General features: G+C 39.0%; 2 protein-coding genes across 2 annotated transcripts; one reads left to right on the top strand and one right to left on the bottom strand.

Annotated features, from left to right (window-relative positions):
* The first annotated feature begins 3,788 nt into the window (after positions 1 to 3,788).
* On the top strand, positions 3,789 to 5,588 carry LOC124162857 (protein ALP1-like). The gene is made up of 3 exons (XM_046539534.1): positions 3,789 to 4,166; positions 4,255 to 4,604; positions 4,708 to 5,588. Exons 1-3 carry the CDS (start codon positions 3,847 to 3,849, stop codon positions 5,304 to 5,306), a joined length of 1,269 nt encoding a protein of 422 aa, XP_046395490.1. The 5' UTR covers positions 3,789 to 3,846; the 3' UTR covers positions 5,307 to 5,588.
* A 25-nt stretch (positions 5,589 to 5,613) lies between these two features.
* Positions 5,614 to 9,544, bottom strand: LOC124162858. The gene is made up of 3 exons (XM_046539535.1): positions 8,702 to 9,544; positions 6,778 to 6,940; positions 5,614 to 6,653 (listed from the first exon to the last, which is right to left on the bottom strand). The coding sequence occupies exons 1-3, from the start codon at positions 8,835 to 8,837 to the stop codon at positions 6,086 to 6,088; spliced, it is 867 nt and encodes a 288-aa protein (XP_046395491.1). The 5' UTR covers positions 8,838 to 9,544; the 3' UTR covers positions 5,614 to 6,085.
* Between the last annotated feature and the right edge of the window lie 2,226 nt (positions 9,545 to 11,770).

The following is an 11,770-nucleotide window of genomic DNA, read 5'->3' as shown; positions in this document are numbered from 1 at the left end:
TCCAAACAATATTGTTGACTTATTAGATTTATTCTTAAACTCGTGTGTTTTTTTCAGGCAAGGTTTATCACTGTTAAATGTATATAAAAGCCTACTAATATGTCCCAAGAGTGTTTTAATTTTAGCGCGGTAAAGGCATTGGAGAACAAAGGTGTCCCAAGTAATAGGGGGGAGATTCCTCATTTGGGACAACGCAAAAAAACAAAAAAATGAACGGTGGGTCAACAATTCCTTATTTTCAGGGGATCTTCCGAGTTTTTTTTTCAAGTGCAGGGCCTCTTCAAAGTTTTCGTTAACATTTAAAGTTTGTGGTTAATTTCTACAGTATTTCTATCTATTTTTGAACATTAAAAATGTCCCAAGTATGGGCTACTGAATGTAATAATATTAGTCGTAATAAATAGTCGCGCACAATAACTTAAGAGTGCTAAAATATGCAAGAAAATCAAATGAAAAACAAATTGAAGCAAATAGCATATAAACCAGAAATTGGAAAGAAAAGGACACATACTCCACAAAATAGTGTAGAAATATTTTAAGTGGTCATCAAGATAACTCTTTCTCTTTATTTATAACATCGATGTGTTATTTTCGAACGGATTACCTTGGCTAATGGGAGAAAAAATCATCGATTTTCGTTCCATCGTTATTACCTCTTTTCGATTCTGATTACTGCTTGACATTCGAACTTGTATAACATCATTATAGATGATAATTTCAAGTTGACGTAATTTAGCAAGAGAAAGTTAAATTAACTTGTTGATTATGGTCGTTGAGTAAATATTGCTCGCTGCTGGTGTGGAATTAGCGTGCTTTATTTCAATAATTTGATCATAAAATGACAAAGAATAAATCAATAGTACGCAGTGTTATGAAAATAATTTAACCTGTATATTGCGTTAAGGTGCAAGAGAATTTCTATCTGACACCCCGTCTCATAGTATTATTTTACGTAGTACAAAGGTGAACGTGGCGGGGAAGAAGAGGAAATATTTCTAAGCCTTCTTCGCCGTCTTACTTCATTGAAATCGCTGCGGCGGATGTTGTATTCTCCTTCCCACCCACTATCTTCCGCTGCGCGTTCCTACTCCCTCACACAGAGGTCGTTGCTCAACTGAAGCGGGGAAGTTCTGTTTCGACTCGGATCTTTGAATCGGATCAATCCAAGTCATAGAACCGGTTCTCTGGGTCATTCGATGTTCCTCTTTGAAAACCCCGGATGTTAGCGATGTAAATAGATTTTTCCTTGAACTTTAATGCGTATGCGGTGACGGCTTTACTCTCGTTTTCGTTTATTTTAGTGATAAGTGACAATAAATGGCAGATAGTAATAAATAATCGATGTTGATTTTTCCAGATGGCTGTAATGTCTTAAATGGCTGTAAACTTTCGCTAGGAGCTGAGATTCAGAGTTTTACCTTGTGCAAGTGTTACAATGATTGAAATACGATGAATGAGGACCTCAAAATGGGGAAAAGTCAATTATTTACATTTTATTGATGGATTATATATAAACATTTCCTTCAAAGCATTTCGAAAGATGTTAATTATGATATGGAATGAAAGCTGTGATTGTGTTGATCGTCTTCGCGTGGATGAAATCTCAAATGATTCCACGGCCCTGATTTTTAATTTCGTACGTGGCAAACTCGAAGTTTAAAGGAGAAATATGATTCTTCATGTATATAGCATCGGCATAATATTTGCGCTAATTATTTTGGATATCCAATGCTGACAATATCTCGTATAACGAGAGATTTCTTTTGGTTTGTTGATGAGAATTGGTAAAATGTATCGGCAGGGAACAGGTAATATTATTTTTTACCATGCTCATGTAACGAAGAAGAAAATGCTTCTCGACGTATTTTTCTTTCCAAGGAACAATCAATGCGTTACTTCCAATTATCATAATAGAATTTTTGATGGAGCTATGAAACGAAGGAGTGAATATAGTACATAATTAGAGCATTATTTATCCAGTTTCACGACACATAAAACTATATCCTAAACTAACCACATCCTCAAACAGCAGACTGTTTAATTTCACGATTCTAACTTCAGCGGTGAACATTTCTACCAAATTCTAAATGACCATTCCCAATGCTCTTTCAGTTGAGACACTAGTTTAAACTGCGTTGCCAGGGGTTTGCCTTGTTTACAGCAGCTCCTTTAAATTAAGTTGCATAAACTATTTGTGTCCTCAAAACTATTAGGAATAGATCTTTCTTCCACGTATCAGATATATGCGAGTCATGGTTACTGAAATAATCGTATATTCAAAAATTACAGTGAACCTTGCTGGCTCGAAATTTTTCAATGACGGCTTATAGTTGGCGGCGGCCGCCCCTTATTACGTTAAAATGAAGTTTATAATGACATAAGTATCGTGGCAAACTGTGGTGAAATAATAAAAGAATGGTTTTTTCATGATCTTTTAAAAGACGACAAAGCTTCTAGCCACAGCTACGTACTACAATGCTATTATGATAATGTTCTAGGGTCAGGGGACACGGAGGTTGGGGGAAGGAATTACTCGCCGCGGTCGCAGTCCACGACGTAAGAACAATATCGGTCCAGCCATCTTGTAGCGGTATTTGGCAGGAGTTGAGCTATCATCGGCATTAATGAAAATCTTCTAAAACGCTTTCCTTTGTTACACAAATAAAATTAGCACAAATTGCAAACGCAATTGTCCTGGATACTCACGAAGAAAAATCTGGAGCAACGCCACACATCATTACTTCACAAATCAAATTTAGTCCAGGAAATGAAGCTCATAAAAGTGCAAAACCTTGCAATTTTTTCAAACTGGGGCCGTATTCTGTAACTCCAAACCGATCGGTGCGGCACCGATTCGTCGGGTGCGACGTCACACCGACTCCCGGTAAGAAGTCGTGCGATTCTGTACGAACCCGGTCGGTGGGGCACCGACGAGAGGACGGGAGATCGTCGGTAGCCGTACCGACAGCAAAGAGGTGTCGGTACGGACACCGACTGGTGGGTTTCATGAATTCCCCATCGGTGCGTATGACGGTATCGGTGCGCATTGTACGTTTTATTTTGTTTTTACCTCATCACCGAGTAAATAATGAGGTTTTCTCCAATGTTATCTTTTTCTGCCCCTTCGAATACGCCTCTATAATTCACTGTGTCATCATCTATATTAATTACCTTGACAGAAATATAAGATAATGGTTAATAAAAATGAGGTTTGCTAACATATAATGACTTTCTCTCATTTATGTTACCGCACTTTCACTCGCTTGTAATAGGCTTTATTTCTCTCTATCATCATTATTTGCTCCTTTGACATAAAAAAGATATTTTTGATTAAATATGAGTTTTGCCGCAATGTTATCACTTTATATCACTCTGAATAGGCGACTGTTATTTCACTCAATCATCAATTTGGCGTTTCTCTCGGCATATAAATAAGATCTTTTTATTTAAGTATGAAGTTTGCCACAACGGTATCAGTTTCTTTCATTTGTAACGGGCAACTATATTTCATTTCATCGTCAGCCATTGATTCCCTTGACGATAAAAGAAGATATTTGTTAATAAGTATGAGGTTTACCGCAATATTATCATTAAATTAAGAAAGAAGAACTTTGTACTTTCACATTAATATTTAATCACGACCATGGTTTCAACGTTAAGGCTGGGACACAATCAACGCTAACGTGAAACGGTTACGGGAACCGGGAGAACGTGAGACGGGGAACGCCACTGAGCGGTCACAATTGACGTTCCCGTGGCCGGAAAGAAAATTGACTAACGCCCGCGCAGTGGTTTTGTTTGTGGTCTTCAGTCTTTTCGTTTGTGTGTAGGAAGAGTTTTTGAAGAATGTTCGAAATTGACGAGGATACGGCCATGTACCTTGGTATCATGTTAATGACATCAGGGTACATGCTGTACAAAAGAAGAAAACGGTGGTACAACAGGAGGTGGTGGGTTAGGCCGATTAATCAAGATCGGGAGCAACGAGGGGCATATTCCAACATTTTCGCGGCTATGCGGACCATGGACGAGGAGGAGTTTTTTAAATACACAAGGATGAGTCGAAGGCAATTCGACACATTAGTGAAACTCTTGACTCCGTTGCTCAAGAAAAGAAGCCAGAGGAAAGCTCTTTCCGTTGGTCAGAGACTGGCGATGACTCTTAAGTAAGTATTTGCGTTATTACGTGGCAGTCTTCTCGTACCTATAATTGTGATGTTTATATTTATACCGTGTTAATTTTAACATTGACAGATACTTGGCACATGGAGGTAGCACAAGTGCACTGGGGTGGGAGTACTACGTGGCTAAGTCGACTGCACAAAAGGTGCTGAAGGAGACATGCCAAGCCATTTGGAGAGCTCTCTCTCCAAAGTATTTGAAGAGACCTCAGGAGGAAGACTGGCGACGCATTGCAGACGGCTTTCATTCAAAATGGAACCTCCCCAATTGCGTTGGTGCTATTGACGGCAAGCATATTGCCATACAGGCACCCAGCAATGCTGGAAGTTTATTTTTTAATTATAAAAAAACGCATAGCATAGTGTTGATGGCTGCCTGTGATGCTGAATACAACTTCACGCTCATTGATATTGGAGCATATGGTTAGTAATTTCTCAGATCGAACCAAATGTTATAAAGATGACCCTGTTGCCGTATCATCAACATTCACCCGCAGTGGTATTGAAATATATTTGTTAATTTCAGGTTCCCAAAGTGATGGAGGAATATTTTCAAGGGTTATCGGTAGAGCTGTGGAAACAGGTGACATTGTTTTCCCTCCTCCTGAGGTAATTCCAGGTATGGCCCAGGAGATGCCATATTACCTTGTGGGAGATGCTGCCTTTCCTCAACGGAAGTGGTTGATGAGGCCATATCCTGGAAGGAGCCTGAGCCTGCAAAAATCAATTTTCAACTACAGGCTCTCTCGGGGCAGGAGAACGATAGAAAATGCCTTTGGCATTTTAGCTTCGAGGTGGAGAATTCTTAGAAGTGTTATGGTTGCACAGCCTGACACTGTGGAGGCATATGTGTCAGCTTGTGTGTGCCTTCATAACTTTATCAAAAGTGAAACTTGTGGCTCAAGATTTTATTGTCCCCCAAATTATGTTGATTCCGAAAATAATGGTGTGGTGAATGAGGGAAACTGGCGACTGGAGATGGCAGCATTGAGAGGTGTTGGGAGATTAGGGGCCAATATAGCCACCAGGGTGGCATATGAACTCAGGGACATGCTGGCTAATTATTTCATTACAAGGGAGGGAGAGGTACCTTGGCAATATCACAAGGTAACCAGCATAAACTGATATAGTAGAAAATGTTATGTATCCACATATCCCACATCATAGTTACTTTCTATTTTATTCTGCCTCAAAATAGGCAACATAGTCAAAGAAATGTAGGGTAGAGTGGGCCACAATGAGATTTTTCAAGTTTGCCAATGCTTTTCGTTTTATGTTCTAGATTTAGGGTAGCAGAGGAAGGTACATTGTATCAACTGGAAAATAATAATGTGAATGTTTTCTCACTGTGGCCCACTATCCCCTGCATTTATTTTACTATGTTCACTATTATGAGGCAGTGGTTAATTTTTCTAGTGTAGCATTGCTTATCGTTTCATTTTATAGATGAATGTTAACACAGCAAGGTACATTGTATCCATTTGAAAATAATAATGTGAATGTTTTCTCACTGTGGCCCACTATCCCCTGCATTTATTTTACTATGTTGACTATTATGAGGCAGTGGTTAATTTTTCTAGTGTAGCATTGCTTTTCGTTTCATTTTACAGATGAATGTTAACACAGCAAGGTACATTGTATCCATTTGAAAATAATAATGTGAATGTTTTCTCACTGTGGCCCACTATCCCCTGCATTTATTTTACTATGTTGACTATTATGAGGCAGTGGTTAATTTTTCTAGTGTAGCATTGCTTTTCGTTTCATTTTACAGATGAACGTTAACACAGCAAGGTACATTGTATCCATTTGAAAATAATAATGTGAATGTTTTCTCACTGTGGCCCACTATCCCCTGCATTTATTTTACTATGTTGACTATTATGAGGCAGTGGTTAATTTTTCTAGTGTAGCATTGCTTTTCGTTTCATTTTACAGATGAATGTTAACACAGCAAGGTACATTGTATCCATTTGAAAATAATAATGTGAATGTTTTCTCAGACTAACTTTTCTAACTTCCAGAAGTTTTCTTTTAGCCTGATTCTGCTGCTTGCTCGAAAGCCTTCTTAAATTGCTCAAAAGGCTACGGCAAAACAAGTCATTCTCGTCTTCCTCATCCTTTTTCGCCTTCTTCTCGGAGAGGTACTTAGAAAATCCTGAGAGGCTGCTGACAAGTGCAGTCTCCAAGTCAGCTCCCTGCTTCCTTTTCCTCAAACTAAAGGTATCGGGGGAGGGAGAAAAAGACTGAGGTGTATGTTCAGGGGAAGGGGAGCCAATTGAAATAGTATCAGGTGATGGTGCGGAGACAGGGATGGTTAAGGAAGCAGATGAGGGACTAGAAGATTCTGTAAGCTCGAATGAAGTGGGTGAAGAAAGAGGTAAAGAGGGTTTAGGAGAAGGTGGTAGTTCTGGGGAATCAGAAAGAGTGAGCAGAGGGGAGTTAATAGGGTCCCTGCAGTTGCCAAAGGTCCTGCAAAGTTGAAGCAAATGACATAGATAATGCTCTCATATCGCTATGTGATTCATGATTTGTCATAATTCATTATAATACAGTAACAACAGGCATTTGTCATAGATTACTAAATTACACTCACTTCCGAGCCCTGATAAATGGCTGCAACCACATCATTGCCTCCTTAAGTGGCCATCCCCTTCTTGGCATTGCACCAGAGCCAGAGGGTAATCCACTAGAATCCGCCTTTAACTCGCGGACAAAGCGATCACGAAGGGTCCCCCAACGTGAAGAGCAATCCTGACCTGTAAGAGATATGCATGATTTGATTAGATTAAAAGGACCAGGAAAGAGAACATGAAGAGTATTTAGTTTCCAGTAAATTAATGAACATCAAACCCCTCTAGAATATTCAAGATCTAGTAAAATTGGTCGAAAATGCCTTGCATTGTGGTTAATATAATTATCATATTTTTTATCCAGAAGATCATGTTACAGAGTGCCACAAAACATGGATACAGAACATGCCATTGAAGTTAGGCAACCAAAATATATATTTCCAAAATGTACATAGCATCATAATAGGGTCACGTGCACATATTAATGTGACTTGGTTAAGTTATCATGAATATCTGATGAATATCTCCTGATTTGTCCTGAGCCTATGGAGGTTGAGCTGTGTTAACATACACAATAAAAATATGTATAGGCATGGTACTATGAGAAGTTCCAGCTCAACAAACAGTGGTCAACATGCATCTTATCTTCTTCATTTACCCATGATTGCTCTTAATGCCCTCTTCTGCCGGAGAAACTCTTGGCTTAGGAAAGTAACTGCTGATCCCCAGAATATATGGCATAATTGACTATACTCAGGAAGTTAAAATTAAACAAGGTCATAAGTACCCCATGGGATAGAAAGTTTCTTAAAAACCTTAGTCCATACAGGACCACATATAATTTTACAGATAGATTGTTGACATATAAAGACCAAGTTCCAGTCTTCAATGATCAGACCCATGAATTTTGTTTTAGTTGTTGGACAGAGATGGAGATTTTATAATTCTTAGTGCTTAAAGGAGTATAATTATTTAATAGCAGTAGTTTGTTTTCAAGATATTCAAATTTAATCCGTCGGTTGCACTCTATTTCCAAACAAAACATCATCTCCTGACTACAGCAATGATGTTTGATCACATTGAGAGATATGCTGAAATCCTGCTCAACTATCTCAATAAGTACTCTGACATGCAACAGACTTGATTATTTTTATTTATCTACCAAAAGAATTCACACATTCAGAGGTACCTAGTAAAGCAGGTTTTTTCAGGATTTTCATGCTTGTATACCATGCGATGAGCACTCGACGAAATCTTATTGCACTAGATCACATTAATACAAGTTCAGGACGAAAAAAAGTCAAAAAGACTTGGAAATTTTCATGACAAGGGAGGGACAAAAGTCACACATTGGGGTATGAGATAGCTAATATGCTGGAAGGATGAAGATGATCACACAGTCTTGCTAAATATAACCTACATATTTGCATGCCTGATGCAGTTGATGACAACATTTAATGATGAGATCTCTCTTCAAATGTTTAGTTGTGGTGAGAATGTAGTCACTACATTCTCACCACAACTGTCAGAGAAGGATAGTCATTTCCTACGTCATAAGCTATATAATCAACACCCACTTGTAAATGTTTGTTAGTCTTACACTTGCTATTGAGCCCATTTCTTAACTTCTTAAAGAGCATGGTGATGATAAAAAAACATATATGCATTCTAGGGTATATTTGCTTCAAGTTATTTATGCTACGAACACATTTATGACACAAAGCATGTATAAGTATTTAAGTTTTGCTGATAATTGTTACCAATTCAATATATCTGTATTACAGCTATTTGAGAAATCTAGGACGTGTAACAACTATACGACCCAAAAGGACCAATGATCCGTTTTTTTGTTTACAAGAAAGATAGCGAATCGACCATTGACTCCAATGGTAAAAATCCTCCAGTGAAATGAAAAACTGCCAAGAAGTAAAACAAAAATTAACTTACCACTTGCTTTCAAGACTTCACCTATGGAAGCCCACACCCTGTCTTTCAGGGAAGTGTCCCGGAATTCCTTTCTGCTCCGGTCATACAACACCGGGTAGTTTTTTACCAGATCAATTAGTAACTCGTCATTCTCCATCTGAAATATAAAAATGGATGTAGTGCAAAATTTCGATACATTAATTCCATTTTATCCATAAATACACTAAATTTCAACCTCACTTCACATGAAACTCGCAAAACACATTAGGAAGTAGCTGTGAAGAAATGTTGTATTAAACAGCATCCAAGTGCTATTACATTAAAAGTACATTATCAACGCGTCATTTTGTAAATAGCCAAACAGGAACTCAAAATGATGTACTAAAAAAAAAACTCAACGAAAGGAATTTTGATTTTCGAACGTAAAAACTGTTAATTACGGGCTGAAAACAATGAAAACTTAGCGTACGTCAGTACTACCAGATATGCGTTAAAATTATGTGTTTAGCCGATGAATTTAAGAGTGTTTGGCACATCACCATGGGAAGATAGCATCTCGAAAGAATTAATATTTTCTTCAGTAAATAATTGCCGAGAGGGGGACGATAGTATGCATGTAAATTAAATTAATTAATGGCTTACCTTAAATGAATCCTCTTCAGCTCACGTTGCACGACAACAACAACTGGTATATTCAGCAATGGGCGCCAAAAATGCTGTATCGCTGTGTGATGCCGTAGATACCTTTCTCTGCCAACAGGTGGCTCCCATTTTCGGGTTCCTCCGGCTCTTCTGATTGGCTTTCCGTGTACGGGACACGGGAAGAGATGAAAGTTGCCCATCTCTCGCGTTTACGTACTCCCCGTAAACGGTGGTTGTGTCCCTTCCATAAGCTTTCCCTTCCGCCATCTTTTTACCGACTCCCGTTAACGGCTCGCGTCTCACGTTAGCGTTGATTGTGTCCCAGCCTTTAGACGTCATCATCAGGTGAACTCTACAGAGGTCCATCACATCCTTTTATAACAGGCTAGGAGGGGGAGGGAGGAAGGTAATTAGGTTGAAAGGATTGGTTAACAGAGAAGAGGGAGGGGGGAAAAAAACCTTGGTCATGTGGTATGGAAGTTAGGGGGAGGAGGCACCCTTATGGGGGGCACGGCAAGTGGAGGGGGGGGGGGGTTCAGGTGAGAGAGAGAGAGAGGCCGAAGAGTTCGTCATGTCATTAGCCCAGGAATTTAGGAGTGGGAGGCTTAAAAGAGGGGAATGGTAGTCATACAAAAATTCGTTTACAATGTTGTCATTGGAACGTACGTGCTGCAAAATTTCCATTTGTTCCAAAGCGTCTAATCTAGGTCCTTTAGGTTCATAATGAAGCACTTCAAACACAAAATCACTTTGATGATTGTTATCTAACAAATGTATAGCAAATTGTGAAGTAGTCTTTTTATTTCTCTGGCAGGCTTGATGTTCTTTTACCCGCTCTTGAAATTGTCGCCCCGTTTGCCCAACATACACCGCGTTGCATTCACATTTTAGTCTATACACCCCACTCCTTTCTTCTCTTGGGATGTGATCTTTGGTGAGGGAAAGAATGTTCCTGAGGTTGGATTTATTGTAAAACGCAACTTTAATTTTATCCTTGGGCACCTTTTTGTATATCTTCGGCCCAATGTCCTTTAAAAAAAAAAGGATTCTACGCCACTTGGCCGTGGATTCTTGTCGCGTTCGGGATCCATAAATTTCTCCCACTGCTTGTTTTTTTAATTGTTTCCGATATAAGCTATCAATTAACTGTTCGTTGTATCCGTTATTTTTAGCAATTAGTTTAATTGTGTTTAATTCCTCATTGAACTTGGCAGGGGACATCGGAATATGCAGCAACCTATGTAACATGCTGTGAAAGGCTGATAACTTGTGGGAAAAACAATGTCTTGAACTGGAGTGGATCACTTGGTCCGTATAGGAGTTTTTCCGAAAGACTGAAAACTCGAGGTGATTGTTGACCTTAGTGACTTTAAGATCTAGGAAGTTGAGAGAGTTATTTTCTTCTATTTCGTAAGTGAAATTCAAATTGCGGTCCAAAGAATTCAAAAAAGATAGGAACATTTTTAGTTGTCTTATTGAGCCAGTCCAAATACAAAACACATCGTCCACATATCGATGCCAGGATAGCACATTTTTGGTCTGTGGATTATTGGGGGAAAACAGGTTCCTTTCGAAAAAGTCCATATATATGTCCGCCAGGAGAGGGGATAAAGGAGAGCCCATGGCCAATCCATTGGGCTGTTCATAAAATACACCGTTAAATTTGAAATAATTTTGAGACACACAAATCTTCAATAGATCACACAAGTCACTTATAATGGGAGCTGCCACACGTTTCTGGACGAGAATAGATTCTGCTATGTCTACGGCTTCTTTGGGTGGGACACAGGTGAAGAGATTGCACACATCAAAAGACACTAACAAGCACTTATTGGGGATATCAATTTTAGAGACGTGTTGGATGAAGTCAATGGCGTTAGTAACTCCATACTTAGGGGTAAACTTTGAGTGGTGTCTTAGTACACAGTTGAGTTTTTTCGCCAAGAGGTAGCTTGGAGCCATGACGTTGGAAACAACGGGTCTAATTGGACAATCACTCTTGTGAATTTTAGGAAGCCCAAAAAAACGTGGAGCTGAGGGGTTCATTTGGTGTAACCTATTCACTTCATTCCACTTAAATAACACTGAAACTGATTTTAAGGCTCTTTTGCACTCTATTTGGAACTTGGCAGTCGGATCTGTCGGCAATTCTTTGATCCCATTGTCTCGTATGAACTGTTCACATTTCTCTAAGTAATCTTCTTTATCCATAATCACAACTGCGTTCCCCTTGTCAGCTTTCTGAATAACTAGCTGTTCTGACCTAAGAGTACACTTAATCGAGTTAAGAGTTTCAAATTCTGGGTATCGTCTCTTCACCTTTGATTCATGAACTATAAACCTATTTAACTCCTGGGCAATGAAATGCTTCACATGCATATTGTCTTTCTGGAGAGCTATGTCACAATCCACTGCTAAATTCTTAACGTCCTTCACGGAAATGGGGAT

This window comes from Ischnura elegans, chromosome 7 (assembly GCF_921293095.1).
Source record: "Ischnura elegans chromosome 7, ioIscEleg1.1, whole genome shotgun sequence".
Lineage (NCBI taxonomy): Eukaryota > Metazoa > Arthropoda > Insecta > Odonata > Coenagrionidae > Ischnura > Ischnura elegans.
This window is presented reverse-complemented; position numbering and strand designations above follow the sequence as displayed.

Coding starts and splice junctions, on each gene's coding strand:
- LOC124162857 (XM_046539534.1), top strand. CDS start 3,847: ATGTTCGAAATTGACGAGGATACGGCCATGTACCTTGGTATCATGTTA. Junction 4,167..4,254: donor AGACTGGCGATGACTCTTAA/GTAAGTATTTGC, acceptor TAACATTGACAG/ATACTTGGCACATGGAGGTA. Junction 4,605..4,707: donor CATTGATATTGGAGCATATG/GTTAGTAATTTC, acceptor TGTTAATTTCAG/GTTCCCAAAGTGATGGAGGA.
- LOC124162858 (XM_046539535.1), bottom strand. CDS start 8,837: ATGGAGAATGACGAGTTACTAATTGATCTGGTAAAAAACTACCCGGTG. Junction 6,941..8,701: donor TGAAGTCTTGAAAGCAAGTG/GTAAGTTAATTT, acceptor TATCTCTTACAG/GTCAGGATTGCTCTTCACGT. Junction 6,654..6,777: donor CCATTTATCAGGGCTCGGAA/GTGAGTGTAATT, acceptor TCAACTTTGCAG/GACCTTTGGCAACTGCAGGG.